The sequence below is a fragment of the Sinohyriopsis cumingii genome, chromosome 6 (assembly GCF_028554795.1).
Source record: "Sinohyriopsis cumingii isolate HCF-2022 chromosome 6, ASM2855479v2, whole genome shotgun sequence".
Lineage (NCBI taxonomy): Eukaryota > Metazoa > Mollusca > Bivalvia > Unionida > Unionidae > Sinohyriopsis > Sinohyriopsis cumingii.
In genome coordinates this window covers 59,394,025-59,414,061 of record NC_142966.1, presented here as the reverse complement: position 1 = coordinate 59,414,061, position 20,037 = coordinate 59,394,025, and the positions used below count along the sequence as shown (strand labels likewise).

Sequence of the window (20,037 nt, the reverse complement as noted above, 5' to 3'; positions counted from 1 at the left end):
TTTTTTATTGTGACAAGACTGTTTTGTTTTTTAGACTGTTACCAACAAAGTGACAGATGATGTGATCTGTAACATAATTATAAAGACAATTTTAAAACAATATCAATGGTTATTCATAACATTCTTTTGAAAATGATTAAACAGTTTGTTTTACATTTATTTCACAACATGCATGTGATTCTTTTAATGAAAATATTAAATGTTTGAGAATTAAATGTACTTGTGATTTTCTTCATAGGTATTTACTAATCAAATTTGTCATTCCCCTCTAGAAAGGCCACCCTCATTATAAGGCCACTTCCCTGCTGCAATAGGGGTGGCCTTATAAGAGGGGGACTACTGTAACCCAAATTGAGGGTTGCACTAGCGACTCATGCAAGTAAGTACAAACACAAAGCTACACTGATGACAAAGTTACAATTTTACAATAGATAGAAACACTTTGCGTGCAAAAGGAACAAGAATAAAGTGGAAATATAGATAGAATGTACCTCCTGAAATGAGAAGACTTCTCCTACTTGCTCAAATGTACAATATCATTCAAAATTCTTGAATATGGTTGTAAGGAGTCTCAACAGGAGAGATGATACTCGGCATGAGTGGAAGTAGTAACTAAGGTACACAAGGGATATGTGTACCAATCCCTACATCAAGGGGTGATCACTCTGCCACACACATAACCATATAGCAGTTAGCTCCCATTGCTAAAAATGTTAGCTGGGAGGGCTGGATTTGCAAGATAACATATCTGAAGAAGAAACAAATAAGTAAGGTCATTTTACCCTGAGATTTGGCACATGTACAACTTGTCCATACTGGTCTTTGGTGAAGACAGTCACAAGAGCAGGCCAGCTACATTTCAGTTCCTCCTTATTGTATACAATCTCACACTGCTTAGGATCTACATAGGAGTCAGGCTGTAACCATCTAAAAAGACAACAAACAAAAAAATCAATGAACAAATTGAATTTTAAATCTGCTAATATAGACCACACAAAAGTTATGGGGCAGAGATGTGAAACACAAATGGAACAAGAAAGCAAAAGTAGTGTGCATGTGTGTGTGTGAGTGAGCCTATATATGTATGTAGGTATGTATGTACATATGTGCAGTGTGACCCCACTATAACACGGCAGTTGGGAGCCATAGAACATGACCATGTTATGAACCGATCCATGTTTGCAGTGATAACAGAGACTGCATATATAATATATTACTTTATTCAGAGAACCATACATTGGTACATACATGTGTATAGTTTATATATACATGTCTAATCTATAGCATGAATAATTTTGTCCCAGATCATTATGTGACTGAATTCAATGAAAAAAAATAACAAAAATTATGTAACAGGTGTACATAACGAATGATGAAACAATACGTCCAAAGGTTAATTAACGGTGTCTGTATAAATTTCATACCACTAAATTTCTCATTGCTCTTGGCAAAGTCAATCATATTTCTCAACTGATGAGTTCGAACATAGTCAATATCTTGTGTCTCCATCCATCTCAAAGCACACTCAAAACTTTTGACTGCTTCTGTTGCTGATGGTGGATTATACTCAGGTGTGGTGTCCTCGCTGTCATCAGAAGTATCACCATCATCAGCATCACAATTGGTGTTACTGAACGTAATATTTTGAATTATTTCCGCATCTGAAATGTGGTCTGCAACTGGGCAGTTATTATCAAAAGTGATCCATTCATCAACACTTTCATGTGACTGCTCTCCAAATGCCCTCTCAGCCTTGAACACATCATTCTCAAAAAATCCATTGAACAAACTATTGTCATCATCACTGATGTTGCCTCTGTTATCCTGTGTAATAGTAAATGCTACCCCAAGTCCTTTCTCCCTGCAGTTCTCAATGCAGCATGGCGTAATGGCATCTCATGATTTGCCGCCGAGGTACATTACTTCAGATTTAAACCTTGTAGTGTCACCTGGTCCGAGGTTTCATCGCAAACAATTTTTTCACAAGTTCTCTTCTATAATTCATTTTACAAACTGATATTATGCCCTGGTCCAGAGGCTGAATCCTGGAATTTGTATTCTTTGGGAGGAAGCTAGCTTTTTTTCTTCTCATTCTTACTAACCCAGCTGTCTGCAGGTGGGTGTGCAGGGCAGTTGTCCAATAATAACAATGCCTTCGGCTCCATCTTCAGATTTCTGAGGTGGGATTGAACTGCTGGTATGAATTCATTTTGAAACATTTTTCAAACAAAGCAGCTGTCATCCATGTGTTTTTTGTGGCATCATATGAAAATGGTAGGGTCTTCTCATTCAAATGATGGAAGCACCTAGGTGACTTGAATTTTCCGATCCATAGTGGTTTAAGTTTGTGTCTTCCCATTTTACTGACACAAAACATCAAAGTTAATCACTCCTTTATTTTCTTAAAACCTTCATGTTTATGCTCATCTTTTTTCACTGCCTGGGTGGTGTCAGGCATCCTTTTGTAGGACAATCCAGTTTCATCACAACTATAAATCTGCTCTTGGGAATATCCACCTTCCTCTATTATTTCCCTCAATTCATCTGAATAGTTCATAGCAGCTTCAGAATCTGAAGAGCGGATTTCTCCAGAAACTGTCACGTGGCTAATCCCATTTCGCTTCTTGAAATGGTTTGGCCATCCATCGCTTGCTTTGAAGCTGGAATCTTGCCCACGTAAGTCGGTGTGTAATTTTTCAGCTTGTGCTTTTACAATTGGTCCTGACATAGGCACTCCTTCAGCCCTAGTCTGGACAAACCACTGATACAGGGCTGCATCAAGTTGGGTGTCTCCTGCTAGTCTTGCATTTTCCCCCATCAATCCCTCACTTTCATGCATATCCACAACCATCTCTCTTAATTTTGCTTCTTCCTTCTTCCATCCTCGAACTGTTGATTCAATCACGCCTAAATCTTTAGCTACTTGTGATTGTCTAACACCGGACTTAATCCTATCCAATGCTTCAATCTTTTCTTTAACAGTAAAAGCTTTATGTTTCCGCTTCCCATTTTCCATTCAAAATGTCCACTAATTAACACTTTTACACCTACTGGTTTGAAAGACTACAGCAAGAATAATAGTCAATAAACATTAAAACTTATAAGCTAATTAAATAATTTTTAGGAATATTTGTAAGAAATGGACGACATTATTCACTAGTCAACAGATTGCATAAAACAACACCGCCAAGCCACGCACACATATTGGCGGCTTTTGTTTCTTTGATGTTTTATAAACCGTTGCCCCCTAACTTGAACAAGTTTAGCTCGGCAATTGACTTTGATGATGAGCAATGTACTTAAATTAATTGATTAATAAATTCTGGCAAAAATCTTTTATCAACCACCGCATTGTTTGTTGCTTAGTTGTGTATGCAATTTAGAGAACATATGTCGGATATTATTAGAGCAACAATTGTTTACGCAATGCATTGAAGACAAACACAAAGTAGACTTGATGGCTTCATTGCTCATGAATCAGTAATAATAATATTAACACTTATGAGCTGTCATTTTTCAACAATAAACAAAGATCAAAGTTCTCAAAAGGCAAAGCCACTGGTTTGGATACTCGTATTTCTGATGTTTATTTTGGCACAAAACTGTAAAAATGCATTGAAGACAAACACAAAGTAGACTTGATGGCTTCATTGCTCATGAATCAGTAATAATAATATTAACACTTATGAGCTGTCATTTTTCAACAATAAACAAAGATCAAAGTTCTCAAAAGGCAAAGCCACTGGTTTGGATACTCGTATTTCTGATGTTTATTTGGCACAAAACTGTAAAAAATTGGATAAATTTTAAAATTTTAGGAGCCACACCACAATTGTTTTATATTCGAATTTATATGCAATTTCCTCCCCAAAATGATAATAAATTTTCTACACATTATTATTCACACTTTTAAGAAGAGTATGAGAATGATACATGTACATGATATTTCTGGAGCCATGCCACAATTATCTTATAATCGAATTTATATGCAATCTCTTCTCCAAAATGATAATAAAACTCTTTACGTATTTTATTTTTCATACTTATACAAATTTTTTTGTTTGTGAGACAAATACTTGTAAAAAGGTACATGAAATTTCGGGAGCCATGCCACGACCGTGTTATATCCGAATTCGCATTATAATGGAGTGCGTTATAGTGGGGTCACAGTGTATGTGGTTTAACAGCACATTGGCACAGGCCAGGTTATACAAGCTTCATATATAGAACATATATGTGTTCCAGGCTGCAAACAAGTGAAAAAAAATGGACAAGTCACACTTGAAGACTATATAAGTCTGGTTGCCACTGTCTACAATATACAAAGGACATGTCTGGCTATAATAATCGGAAATAAAGACAAGCTGGTTACCAAGGTTACCAACATTAAGGTCCTTCACAATGACCTCTTATTAGGTTGGCTTATTTCCTTATGTCAGTCTTTTCTAAAATCTGAAGTCTCCAAGACTAACGTTACAAAATATGCTGAAACAAGAAATGTGTTGATGAAACAATTATGTTCCATCATTACATCTAAAGTTAATCTAAATGGAAAATTTAAAACACGGTATGATAGGCATATGTACAGATGGATGGAAAAGAGCAACAATCTATAACATGGAACTAATCTATAAAGATACTTTTATAGAATACAAAATGATATACTGATACAAATAATGAAGAATTACAAAAGAGCAAAGAGAAACTCCTATTTTGTCAAGCCCACCTTTTTGCTATCCAATTGTCAATCTTCATTTACATTCTCAGAAATCATTCTTATTACTTCCATTGTTTTTGTTTGTTATTCACTGTTTAGAATGAAATGGAATTGTGTTTCCAGATGGGCTTCCTTTCTTAACTCATTTGGCCCCAATCCTGTCTATAGGCATGATGAGGCTGTATCCTATTTCCAAGCTCTGCAGCATCAAGGTCATTTAAGATACACCAGCGTGGGTGGTATTACAAAAAAGCAGACAGATATAGCTCTAAAATGATACCAAATAATCTGGAAGTTCTAGTTGCACTACAAAATACAAAGAGAAAAACCTCATTCTTTGGACCTGTTTTTTTTTTTCAGCCAAAATTCGCTCGTGGTCGGAATGCGATTTTGTGTTCAGATTTTGGACCTTTTGGCCTCAGATCTAAGACAGACTGGTCTGAACTGCACAAAGACAGGTGAACCTTTGCAAAAACTAGGATAAGGTGGGCATTTGGAATAAAGAGCAGTCTCCATACAAAAATGATGGATCCATTAAGCAAAAAAAAAAACCAACAAAAATGTATTATTATTTTTTTACCCTTCTGCTCATGCACAGGCAAAATAACCAATGGAAAATGATGTTTCTAATACAACTAGGCATTAGCCTCATGGAAAATCTGTTGAAAGCTGATGTATGACGATGTATTCAGAAATAGCCCCCCGCCACCCCAATGTCTTTCCTACATGCATTTCAGGCAAAAACGACAAAAACCTCTGGGGCCGAATGAGTTAAGTGTTACAGGGGAAGAACTACTGCTCTGTATTCATATTTGACTATATTTTCAACTTTTCAACTAACATACACAGGCAATATTGAGAAAGCTAACCTAAAGATTTCTTCCTCACTCAAAGAATACTGATGAAGTCCTTAGCATGAGGATGAAAGCTTCAGGTTAGCTTTCTCTACAATGTTTGTGTATGATGGTTGAAAAGTAAAAAACATTGTCAATATTGAAAAATATTACTACACAGTTAAGCTTTCACCAAAGTACACCAGTCACTCGATAACTTGTACCCTGATACCTCGTGAACCTGCTTATAATGCGGGGTCAGACATGGATCCCATTTTTTAAAACCAGAAAATACAGAAAAAATCATCCCTATTTCTTAAACTTGAAGAAAATCGCAATCAATTTTGGTAACTGACAGAGTGATATATCGCTCGTTTTATGGTCGAAAATGGTAGATACGACTTGGAAATTTTACTCAACATTTTGAAATATCAACTTTTAATAAGAAGTCATATAATTGGTTACATTTTTTTTTTCCAAACGACATTCTTAGTACACCATAATTAAAGATATTCAAGGAAATTTCAATCAATGAAAATGTCACTTATGCCTAGTGTAGGCAGTACATTAAAACTTAAATGCTAATTACATAATTTTTATTAAGTGAAATTTGTAATTTAATTCTATCTTTTAATTCCTCTTAAGTGTAATCATTATAAATGCAATGTGTATTTAAGCGTACAATGTGTCAATCTACCGTAGCAGTTATGTCCACATGCGTTTCTCCGAGAATGTAATTAATTGCCTTCCGTGTTTTGATAACTGACTTGTTTAAGTATTGTTGTATTGTTGCACTGAATTAAAAGCTGGCCTCCTTTGTATTATCATGTTAACTATGTCTTTTGAATCAAAAAGAGGTGGAATAAAAGAAAAGTTAAAAGGCATGCAAATCCTACATATTTAAAATCTAGCAGCCCCGGTTGGAATCACTTCAGGTGATAAGTTGAACACTGTTATTAATTTTATTGTGTATGTGACATAATTAAACTACTCAATCATAATTGTTATCAAAGATAGCAAGACAACCAAGCAAAAAAAAATACTTCATAAAATAAAGAGCTTGGTTTCACAGATACAGACCATTGTGGGCAAGCGAGTTTCAGAGATTTCCTGGCACTCATATATATATCCCCATGGATGATAAGAAGTTTCACTATTTTTTCCAATGAAATCACGACATCAATACTGTACTAACTGAACAATAAAAAATTTGTGTTTCGACGTAGATGATTGTCTCATGAAATAAATGTCACCAGTTTTTGAAAAAAAAAAGGAATCTTGTATGGTAATGTATCAACAATTTGTCTAGTTTTCTGCTCCTGTACTCCCAAGTTGGCATTATAATATTAGACACCACTACGGGAACCAGACTAATCAACAAAACTAAAAGCAGTGACGTAATACACAGATGTTTTTGTGTAAACATGATAGTTGTTGAAACCATATGAAACGATCTTTCACATGCTGGACATTTTGAAACTGTTATTTCTACAGAAAAACGAACAACTTCATTAGAAAAAGTGTGTTATTCACAATTACTGTCAACAAGATTGTTAAACGAGGATTCAATCATTAAACATCCCATTCCCTACCCCCCTCGTGGTTTTCTTGATCTCAAAGTGATTTTGTTTTCTCTCAATATTTAGAGATCCCTCAGTAACTCGTGCCCTCACTTTGAGTGTGGTCTAAGTTTGTGGACCCTGTTGTGCGCGAGTTATCAAAGGAGAGGTGTATACTGCTCTATATCTTATCAAAACTGTGCTTTAATAAAACATTTGCATAAATGCAAAATACAGCACTGAATTTATGAGAAATATATAAATGCAACTGCAATAAGTGCAAAGGAATAGTTATTGGTAATGTCAGCAAATTTAATTATTTTATTTTCATCTGCAACTGCACAGATACAACCACCAATGATGATCATATCACATCAATGGCAGCATTTATGACTGACTCTATAAGAACTAGGTTACAGTTTGTAAGTTTTTAAATTGTCAGCAGTGTACAGAATCTGCTCCAGGATTCATCATGTGAAATAGTTTTCTTTTCAGAGAAAATTTAGTGTCAGCGTAAAAATAATCAGTTTTCAAACCTATTCATTTTTTGTTCTGCTTTTGTTTATCATTTATCATTTTGTATTCTGCACCTGTGCTTGCCATTTTCCTTAAAATTAATTCATCATTTTCTATTCTGATTTAGTTGCATTTAATTTGCATTCTATCATTTCACTGGTACAAATGACCCAGACAACAGCACATATGGATTTACAAATCTCAAAATTATCACTATAAGCTTCAAAAAAAACATACATGCCATTAATTTGTGTTTACTGACCTAGCGAGTCTGCCTCCACTTGTAGCAGGGCTGCAAGAAACAAAATCCTTCAGGAAGGCCCTCTCATTGCTCTGCCAGCAGAATGGGAGGTTGCCCTCTAAGGCCTGCATTATGGTCGGTGGGTGTGAAAGGGCAAAACCTTTCCCTAGCAGGACAGAGTGGACATTGAAAACCTGAAATAACCAGACAAATAGATTAAAATTGGATCATTTTTTATGGGACTGCCCCCAACAAATAGGTGAGCACTCTAACACTGACCTAATGCCTTCTGATCTGAAACTTGTTACATATATTTGATTTAATTTATATTTGATTTAATTTGTGTTTGATTTGATTTGATTGTTTGTGGGTTTTGGAAACTTTTCTTTTTCTTTACATGTCAATGTAATGTAATCTTGTTTACTAAGACTTTGATATTTTCCAGAAAATTCAGTCTGACCGGAGTTTTTCCTTAGATACCTAATAAGAGAAACACTTGTTTCTATTTTTGACTTAGTTCCTGGCCTTGATTAAGGGTCAAGTAAACAACTTTTTCTAGGAGTAAAATGATTGTTTCTTATCAATGACATACAGGAGCTATGTGACTTTTACATGTAAATATGATCACGTCAGCCTCTATTTCGCAATTAAGCATTTCCGAAATTGCGAAATACTTAGTAATTATAGTGATGTTTAGAGAGAAAGATCTCAGAGTCAGGGCTTTTAAACACTGGATGTCAAGTTGTTTTCTTCTGTTGTGACCAGTACTTAAGTATTGAAGATTGAGTTTTTAGTTATATGTTAATTTTTCTTCAGATTATTTGGACTCTACAAGAAGTTTCTCTGGAAATATTATTGTATTCATACAGAACTCTTGAACAAGGACTTTTCTTGAAAATCTTATTTGGATTTCCATGACCGGAGGATTAATTATTATGTTTCTACAAGGAGCTGTAGACGTCAAAACAGTACAGGCTACAGCATATGTCATCGTCTTCCATCTTGGATTCTTCATCGGGACTCGAACTTGGAATCATTAGAACATTTCATTATTAGGACTTCAAAAAGTTTATCTGTGGATTATTCTTGTATTATTTTTGGATCTGAATCTGGAAACCATAAGTTCTCATATTTTTTCATTTTTACAGTATTTTTACAGGGAAATAAATTATTTGTTATATTTTTCAAAGACTGTTGTTTTCACTCTTTCTTATTAAAGCCTAAACATGTCACAAGCCATGAATTTACAGCAATGCTAATATTTTACCACGAGATGCAGTAAGTTAAACTCTGAACACTGATAGAGATGTAAAAATTGACAAGAAACTTACGAGCTGAGCTGACTCCTCTACAAATTCCATATCTTCCTCCAGCTCCTCTACAGATACTGAAAAACACAGGATATTTTCTTGGTATTATTTTCATCCTAAAATGTGTTAAAAGAACTAAAACCAGAGATAATCTTTCTTTTGAGTCTCAGCTGTGAATGATGCATAACACATCTAAAGGTATGGATCAGAATAGCCTTATACAAGGTATGACATATGGCCAGAGCAAAGGTATCTGCACCTATTAATTTTCCTTACAAGTCATATAACAATTAGGATTGTGATGGGATGGTGGTTGTGATGATCACCCTTCATATGTTTTTAATATAAACATTTATCATGACTGAAAATATAATGAAAAATGGTTTCAAATACGAAGTTAAGACAACTGGAATTTGTCTATGATGTACAGTAACAGTTAGTTACTTGTGGGTAATGGGCATAAGAATTGAATGTCTGCCAAGCTTTCAGTGTGCCTTTGATAATGTAATACCTCTTACCTTTGTCAGAGATTGTATTAGCAGTACACAGACAGCAGTGCATGTTCAGCTCTGAATGGCATGTGGCACAACAGATAAAAGAGGGACTTTCTTTTATTTAAATTCATATACCAAACACCTGGGGCCCCGAGTGGCCGAGTGGTCTAAAGCGCTCTCCGTTACGGATCACTGCCATCTCACCTCTGTCTGCGTGGGTTCGAGTCTCGGATTCGGCTAATGTGGATATGTGAGAAAGCTTGCCAGTAGCTTCTCGTGGGTCGGTGGTTCTTTCCGGGCTTTTCTGGGTTCTTCCTCCACCATTAATACTGGCCGCCATGTATAGCCTATCGTGTGCTGAAAAATGGCGTTAAACCATACAACAACAACAACAACCAAACACCTAACACATAATTTAACACTGCCAATGATGTCACTGGCACCAAGACCACCATAAATTTTAATCTTCTATATACACACACGTACAAGTCCAGTACAAGTGAAAATAACACAGACCCCGATCGGCCACTGCATAAAGCATGGGTAAGAGTCTATGTTGTTTGTTCTAATGATAAAGCCTAACAAAATATATGGACTTAGATCTGCCAGCACATTATACAACACTTGATTAATAGGTTATCAGAACCACAACCATATGCCCTTTGAACTGAATCTTTAAATTAAGCTCTTTGATCCAAGTTTCAATTTATTTCCTTATGTGTGGGGGGGTTGGTGTGGGATGAACTCTAATGACTTTGAATCTATGACAATTTAACAATATTATAATACAAAAGAACACAACAGATACCAAGGTCAAACAATAGGTCTTCAGTTGGATATTGGATATTATGCTGTATCATTCAGAAACTGTGAACAACAGGCCAATTACGAAACGCAATCAAGGTCTTCAGTTGGCAGGTCAAACAAATGTGTACAAATGTGTGTCCATCTCTTAGGGGATAAAGGAAATGATATATATTGTACTATGCATTAGACAGTTAAAATATGCAATTTCACTTGCAGCTGATATGTAATTTACATAATGCATCAAAGATTGTTATTCACTGCATGATTATTCCTATTAATTGAAAATTAGTGACAAAGCCATTATTAGGAATGTATTAAGTTAAAATAAGCAATTTCACTTGTAGCTGATATGTGATCTACATAATATATGAAACATTATTATTCACTGAATGATTATTCCTATCAACTGAAAATCAGTGATGAAGCATTCAGACATTACTTCTGTGAAACCATATCAAGTTTGTACTTCTGAAATTGCCTGTTATAAATAGAATGAATTTATTTATTTCTGTATGTATACATTTTTGTGGTTGTGCCAAAAAAACGACACTTTCATTTGCACTTCAATTTGCAGACTGGGGAAATGGTGGCTGTCTAATAACCTAATAATTGTACATGGAGCTCTCAACTTTGTGGTCTATATCGTCTGCATATATGATAGTAAAATGCAAGGAATTTTAGAGCCAGTACATTGAAGTTCTTTACTACTGGTATATGACATGATAAAGACACAAATTGGAAAATAAACTAGATTTGTGTTTGCTAACAACAATTATACCTTCACTGTGGATGAACAAATTAAAGCCCCAACTTAAAAAATTCTGAAAAAGTTTGGAAAATTGCTACAATGGCATGAAAGTGTAATGAGGTCATCCACATATGCATAAAAACAAGTATTCCAAATTTCATCATCTCAAGCTGCGTTTTGCTTATCTGTGCTAACAAAGTTTTCATCCCAAATATCTAAATGCAAAATGTTAATACATGTGTAAAAAATATGGAAATATTGCTATAATGGTTTGAAATACAAATATAACAACAAAATGTTATGGATGTACTTCAAGTAGTTCTTGCTTAATCATGCTAACAAGGTGTTTGTTACAAAACACATTTTACATTTTCAAATATGGAAAAATTACTGAAATAGCCTGAAAATCTGACTAGGTCATCTAACTTAAAGCCCAACTGCTAGCTGCTGAGAGCCAGATCTACTATCTCATAATGCACTGGAAGATCTGGGTCTACACAGTCTGCTATGAGTAATCAGAAGAACAAACAACATAGGCCCTGATCTGCTGGCACATCTACAATGTCATGTCTATGTTGTTTGTAGTTGGATTTGACTTCTAAGTGAGTAAATATGTTACATATTAACACCAATATATCTACCAAATTTAAATTGTCTATCCTAAGTGGTTTGAGTTTAATACTGCTAACAAGAATTCTGCCACACAAGTGCAAATCCAAATTGTTCTAAAATGTGTAAAAAAATTTAGAAAAACTGCTATAATGGCCTGTATATGTCATTTGTGCATGTTACGTAGATTTTGTACAATGTTGCTAACAAATTTCTTTTGTAATGATGAACACAAAGAGTGAAATAAAGCAATGGGGATTAAAAAAAACTATATCCATCAAATGCACTGAAAAACAAGTAATTTAATGTGTATTGGTTAATATTTCACTACCTTAATGCGCTGGTAGATTGTGACTTTAACCAGAACAACTCATTCTCCAAGATGTCAGCTAAAACACAGTTACTTGTAATTACAGGTAAGACTCACCTGGTGGAAGAGGAATGTCCTTTCTAATGAGTGAGGCTGCACACATTCCTCCAAGATAGGCCAGTTCTCTCTCCAGGGTTTTAAGACTCTGTTAAATAAATCAACTAAATCCATTTAAATGTGCTCAGTCATCCTAAAATGGAGTGTCTTTCCTTTCATCAACACACTATTTAGCTTCATTGATAAAATGATGTAAAAAAACACTGGTAGTAGGGCCAGATTTCAAACTATCAGTACTGTAAATTATTTTTTATTCACAGTGTATCAATTATTGCAGGTTTTTGGTTCTTTTCAAGGATGGATTAACAAAAAAACAAATAATGTGAATCTGAGTAATACTCTTAAATGTTTTTACTTAAGTTGAAAATGCTAACCTTGAAAAACTGAACTCAGTACAAAGGTAAGCTAAAATCAATGAACCCTTATATCACTCTATAAGCAATGTTAAGCAAAAATCAATGAACCATTATATTACTCTATAAGCAATGGTACCTGAGAAAATGACCTAAATACAAACCCGAACATGAGTGATAATGCAACATCAACAGACAGATGTTTGGATTGACAACTATACATCATTAATCCATAAAGTTGGAACTGATTTACAATATAACTAAAAAATACATGTTCCATTATAAAATAAAAATAACACCTAGCAAATTCATTAAGATAAAATCTTTGAATTTGCAAGATGAAATTCCCAGCCATCTCAGTAATTTTTTTCTTCGAGGTACAGTAAAACCATAAAGTACCTGCCTGGATTAGTTCAACTGTGTAACAAAAACTTAAAAGACTGCAAAGCAAAATGCATAACTTGGAAAGGAGTGAGTTTTGTAGCCAGTGCAATATCTGTAATTGTTATAGAATTGTAAGAAACCGAATAACAAATGTGACTTGATGCAACTAACTCATAGCATGTTTTGCTTATCTGTGCTGTCAAAAGTGTCATATCCATACAGTACTCATTTACTTACAAGATCTTGAACGTGCAAATATTTTTGTGTGAGAATAATACTTGAAGCACGAATCTTCACAGATTTCAAAGTCCTCAAAGACGCTTAGTTTATTTGGAATGTTAGTCTCTACTATCCACGTTGTGACAGTAATATATTTGAAAATCGTGGTATCTTGGATGCATGAGTACTGCCATCATCCATGATGTGTGAAAATGGTTAGTTCATTTTTCTCACACAAAAAAGAAGTCAATAGAGTTTTAACATTTAAATATTCGTTTAACTTACAAACTGCAATTATTTAATTAGTTGGGGACAACAATTTCCTAACCCAACTAGCTGTGAAAACTAAAATTTCATTTAAGTAGCCAGATATGCAAATAGGAAAAAGAGCAATTTTTTTTATAGATCTGCATCATCTTTCCTGAACAAGCAGACAAAAATTGCAACTGTTGCAACCTAATTAGGGACTAATTTATATTTTTTAAATGTGCAGGTTTGCAATGGCTACTATCATAAACCTAATTATGTGAACAACAAAAACTCTTTTCTCTGACCAGATAATTTTTCATGTACTAATGAAAGTTATTATTTCCCACTATTTTGTAATGTCTGTTGACAGGGATGTGTATAATGAACTCGGCAAATTCATTGCTGGTCGGAAGTGGTCATGATAACTAGGTTATATTGTATCTCTGCTTGTCAATAATGAATGCTTTTATGCTATGTTTCAGTGTTTTCATTTATAAATAAGAATTTATGTTGCAATTCTGGTGTTTGTGTAAAATCGTCAGTTTGTTCATCATGGACACATCACTGGTGACAAATGTGAACAGCATATGTCAGCACTGCCAGCCCTAAATGATAAATAATTACTTATAAATTAATTAACGTCAACACTGGCAAGTTCCCAAACCATGACAGGTATCATATTACTTGTATGAACAAAATCAATTGATTAAAGCCCAATAAATCTCAATCACAGCTAGAAATGTAACCATGACCATGACCCACATTATCATAATGTAAGCAAACTGCTGATGTAACAAGACCTAATAATGAGATTGTTTACAATAAAATATTTTTATCTTGGACAAATTTTTTACATTTTTATACATATTATCCTACCTCTGAAAATCTGAAAGGTAATCCATATTTTCAATTAATAACGTCTAATCTAGTCTCAACAATACAACTTCAATAAGGCAATGACTGCCCTAAATATATAAATGTGCCATATCACTTAGACTGGTTCAGAAATTTAATTACATAATACCATTATCTGTAATGAAACTATGTGTATGAAGACTCATCATCTATGTTCAGTATGAGGTTATCACGGCAAGACCACGGAATAGAACTGACATGACAAGAGTTTGTGCAACTAGAGTGAGAGATATTTATTGCTTTAAATAAATGTCCACACAGTTTAGGTCACTGGGAAAAGGAAAACAAGTTTAAACACTTTCAGCCTCTTTGAGAGCCCTATACTTGACATAATCTTCTTTTGGTTCTTCTTGTCCTAATGTGAAGAACACTATAACAATTATTATCAGGTTGTGCAACTAGAGTGAGAGATATTTATTAAATTGCCAAAAGATGGCCTTTATGACTCAGGAACATCTGAGAATGTGTATTTAGCATTTGGATGAAAATCCCCCCCCCCCCAGTTGAAAAAAAGATGGCCTCTGTGACTCAGGAACATCTGAGAACATGTATTTAGCATTTGGATAAAATTCCCCCTGCCCCCACCCCACCCCAAGTTGCCAAAAGATGGCCTTTATGACTCAGGAACATCTGAGAATGTGTATTTAGCATTTGGATGAAAATCCCCACCACCACCACAAAGTTGCCAAAAGATGGTCTTTATGACTCAGAATGTTTATTGTATACATCAAGTCCTCAGGAAAATTACAATGAATTATTGTGATGTTTGGAGCATGTGAGCTGTTTTTAAAGCTGCCTGTTACAGTTCAACAGTCTCATGCATGTTTATTCTATCAAATGGTTTACAGTACAAGTAAAGCAATGCTAAGATAATGTTCAAACATGAATTTCTTTTATTTTCATTTGACTTCGTCTCTGGAAACTATATGTACTATTGAAAATTATAACAATTTCTTAAAATACATTGTCTGGAAAATGGTGGTTCAGTATATTTGGGTTCAATACAGAACTAGTGTTTTGGAACAACAGTTCTGCAGCAAAGTGGCTTTAACAGGGTTCATAGAGAATTCTGAATGATACATTCAAAGAAATTTCCCAAACTTTCAAAGACCACGAACATAGATTTCCAAGACCTGTTTTTGCTAACATTTTGTATACAAGTTATATTATATAAGAAAACAACGTACACAAAAAACACTATTGTCTAATGATGAAATTCAAACTATAATTAATCAAAAGAAAGAAACAAAAAAAAACTCAACTACATCATAATCTAACAACCTTTGACAACTTTATTTGTGATTAAGGAAAGAAATTAAAATATTTGGGTTTATTTCAATATTCTAAAACTTTTAAAGACCTCAGGGTAATCTGCTCGATCTTCCCAAACTTTCAAGGCTTGAAATTGCTACCTCATTTTTCCCAAACTGTCAAAGACCTTAAAAGACCGTAAGAACCCTGTTTAAGTAACCAGAACTATTTATTTTCCCTATATTTTTCTCATTTATTTATTTCACTAAAATACTAAGCCCAATGTTCCAGCCATCATCTGGGAAAGGGAGTAAAATTATAACATTTCTGTCAAAATCTATGACATTCTTGTAGCAGCAATTGATGTCATTAAGTGGACTCACCTCATTGGAACCATTGTCCCACTCATATCCCACCACAGAGCATTTGAAGCCAAAGAAGGTGGCTTTTTCATCTTTCACATAGTCAGAAGCTGTCTCCAGAGAAAACATAACCTCATTTCCTGGAATCAAAAAGGAATTAAATTTTGTTGTTTACTAATGGATCAATACAAATCTCTGAAAAGAATAAGGAACCAGACTATCTGAAGAAGACTGGTATAGCTAGCTGAGATCAAAAGTAAACATCAACATTTATATGCATAAACTGTTTATTCTAGATGCAACAATTGAAAAAAATGTATTCATATTACTTTACTCACAAACCTCAATCACAAAAGACTAATGCATTCATCTGCACACACACACACACACACACCTACCTATGTGCATGTGCATTATGGATACTGATATGTTTGGTAGAGCTGCCTGATTTTACTGTATATGATGTAAAGTGCATGTCCATGTGGTTGTCTTGTTGTATTTATTCAAATTAAATTAAATACTGTTATTCTAAGATTTAATAATAAAATAGTTTAACCAAAGCCTATTCAGTCATGATGTCTGAATGTTCTGTACCGTGTATGTCAATCTAAACTTTGAGACAAAAATTACTGATCACCATTTACTTCTACAATGGTAGGCAGGTGTTAAAATGAGTCAAGAAAAAAGAATGTCAGGTCTATTATAACAAATACCAGGGTAGTAGAAATTTGTTTTCACCACACGTTGCTTTCATCATGACATCACAGTATGACATTCAATCCAACTTGTACAGGATCGCACCTTTAGGCTGACTCACAGAACAATGTCTATGTAATTTAACAGAGATTTTGCTGCATGTACTTCTCAGGGTATATAAATAATGACCTGATGTAATGATGTATGAGGATCCAAAAAAGCTGAATAATTACAATTTAAAGTATGTGTAATCAAATTCTAAACATGACCCTCGTCACTAAAATAGCTGCTTCTGAATGCCTACATGACCGTTGGACTTTTAATATATGTGAGAGAAAAATGGTAGGAATTCTCAAGTTTGCATTACTTTAAGCCCAATATTTCAAAGCAATTTAGCACTTCTATGTAACCACTTCAAGCAATAAGTACTATAGGCAGTGGGACAGGCTGAAAAAATATCTACTTGTACATACATCACTAAATTTCAATTTCTGTACAAGGAGTGTTAATACTAAGGGAGATATGGCACACAATAAATCTGAACCCAAGATTATCACATACAACTGTAATGTGTTACCTCAGTGGATGTGTCATCCAAACTTTGAATATGTTTCCATATCCTCCTTCAGGATTTAAAAAGATCAGTTGATGACAGCACCTGAAGTTTTCCAAGCTCAAATGCACATAATCAGAACATGGATACCATTTCTGTCACTTCAAACTTCATCTGCGACCTGGTATATGTGTTATATCCCGTTATTCCAGTAAACTTTAGTGATTCCTTACCGCATCCCTTCATATTGTTCAATTTAAAATGGGAAAATGATGAGTGACTGGATGTGGTGGCATTCCCTCCCATCTGCTGAGGTGATCTAGTCACCCACTATCCCTGACCTGTTTCATTACTAATGTAACTCATCAGAGGATATAGTTTGGGTTTATTCATTTGTTCAACTGATCCATTAAATCTGATCCAGAGCTCTCTAGTAGCACTTTTTATAGGAAAGATAGAGAATTTTTTTTACATACTCTACAACCGGTAGGGATTATCATCTCTTTAAATGGGAGTCCAGACATTCTAAAATTAATATTGTGTTCTCATCAAGCAGCCATACGTCTTTTGGAATGCAAGGATCAAGTAACTATTACTCCAAAAATTGCTTTTTATTTAAATAAATTATCACATTATAATAGGGAGCATATGTGAGATCAGGAAAGAGTTGCATGCCTTACACAAGAGCTGGCTCTGTCTCTGATCTCCTTAAGTATTGTGAAGCAATCTGCATTTCGTGTGAGATACAAACTTGGGAAAGAACATATAAGAATGCAGTTTGGAGAAATAATAGTCACTCTTTCAAATCCAATGAAGTTGAGTAAGAGATGTTTTTATACAGCTGCTAAATGACATGGCAATGTTGTGCTGCTATCATAGGTCCCACCAGATCCAAGAGACCCCTTTAAAACAAAAGGCTTCTGAGGTAGAAGAATGCCAACTCTACATTTATCCTATGGCTTGGATGATACTGTCAGGGAGCAGAGGTAGATCAGCAGATTCAAGGAAAAAACACTCTCACCTAGCTTCTATAGCTGATGACTTTTCTGAATTTGTTTGCTAATCATGCCAAAAGACATGGTTATGAGCTGGATTTGCAAGGTAGTGAATGTGTTAGGATATTATGATTTGAATATCTCTGAAGACAAATCTTGAAAACGAACAGAATATACTAGGACTAGGACTTACCTGGCATAATGACAGAACATTTTGGCCACTTGTTGGTCCCAGAGAACTTCTTCAGAACAGGCCAATATGATGGAGACGTCTCATGCTCTTCATTCAGATTGACTGGTCTAGGTATGGCAACAGTTTGTGTGTGGCATCGACTTGGGATGAACAACTGTAGCGTGTCCTCTGGCTGAGCTGTGCCACAGAGTGGGTCAAACTCCAAGGACATCCATTTCACATTATCAGGGAATGTAACCTGAAAATGACAAGCAAGTCAAAATCTTACAACACATGTTACACCTCTGAAAAAGCTGAGATACTTCTTTTTCAGTCATGAGAGAACAGCCTAAACCGAGACCTACCAAGGCATAATGGAACACCACAGAGATTGGTGTGGCATTATGAAATAGTACAAATCAAACTGTCAGGACATAATGGAACAGCACAGACCCACATCTGTCATGGCATAATGGAAGCACAGACCCAGATCTGTCATGGCATTCATGAAACAGCATATTTGGGTTAATGTTGTTTGAAGATGATGAATGTGCATTACAAATGAATAAACACAGTCAATGTACTTTAGCTTTAACAAATCACGGCCTTAGAACATTGTATTCACACAAATATTAAACTAAAAGTATACTTAGGTTTCTCAGTAATGAAATTTGCTAGAGATACAAGCAATAACATAATATTGAAATGTTCATGCTTCTAATTTCATCCAGAGCAATGTTACAAATCAACATTTTTCACATTTATGATTAAGTCAATATTTGTGCTCAGTTTTATGCCTATGGGGCTGGTCTTATCCTTACCTTGTAATTTGCAACTGTGGCTGGTTTGTAGGGATGGTCACTTTCTACAATGGCATAATGCTGGGATGTGGTACCACCATTTTGCATTTCCTGCCCCTCAGGCATGGGAGCAGGAACTGGGCATTGGGATATCTGAGTGACAAGGTTGACAACAGCTGGCAATATTTCCTGTATCAGACTTAGGACTTGAACAGCACCCTACATGAAGAAAGGCAAATGTTAAAACCCATAAAAAGTTTATGTTGCTGCTCCAAAGTGAAAGTATACTTTTTTAATCTTAAAGGTATTGACATGTACACATCATAGATTTAAAAAACGTAACTTCACATAATTAAATGTCCATTTATAATTATTAAAACAATACAGAAAAGTTTACAATCACCATAACACTTTCTGTGTGCTGATGTTAATGGAATAGTGAGGATTTTGTGAAGCTGTGAAATTCAGTGCTGTTATAAATGTGGAAATCAGTCTAACTGGTGAATCAGCACTGATGCTTGAAAGTTTGGAATGATACCCATTTATATTAGATTGAATGGAACAACAAAAGTCCAGAAGTATGCTCATCCATGTTCCTTTTTATTATTGTAAACAGACTGCTGTGATTGATCTTTATATTTCATTTTCTGCAATCAGTGTAGAATGCAGATGTTTTTACACTTCTCAGATAATACTTACCGGATCATGCTAACATGTTTTTTCACTACCTCTCAAATCCAGCGATTCCCAAAAGACAAAAGTTTCAACTTGTATGTCTATATACCAATACAGACAAATGGAAGAAACTGTTACCCATTACCTCCCAG

The 20,037-nt window shown here is 34.8% G+C and overlaps 1 protein-coding gene across 3 annotated transcripts in view; it reads right to left on the bottom strand.

The window, feature by feature from the left end:
- Positions 1 to 20,037, bottom strand: part of LOC149797036 (E3 ubiquitin-protein ligase MYCBP2-like) — a 340,499-nt gene that overhangs the window by 142,998 nt on the left and 177,464 nt on the right. For all 3 annotated transcript variants that reach the window (XM_089961694.1, XM_089961696.1, XM_089961697.1), the window contains 7 exons: positions 19,232 to 19,429; positions 18,432 to 18,669; positions 16,016 to 16,134; positions 12,262 to 12,349; positions 9,198 to 9,253; positions 7,888 to 8,060; positions 783 to 927 (listed from right to left, as the gene is read on the bottom strand). In XM_089961694.1, coding sequence (XP_089817820.1) covers positions 783 to 927; positions 7,888 to 8,060; positions 9,198 to 9,253; positions 12,262 to 12,349; positions 16,016 to 16,134; positions 18,432 to 18,669; positions 19,232 to 19,429 — 1,017 coding nt within the window. The remainder of the gene's footprint in view (positions 1 to 782; positions 928 to 7,887; positions 8,061 to 9,197; positions 9,254 to 12,261; positions 12,350 to 16,015; positions 16,135 to 18,431; positions 18,670 to 19,231; positions 19,430 to 20,037) is intronic.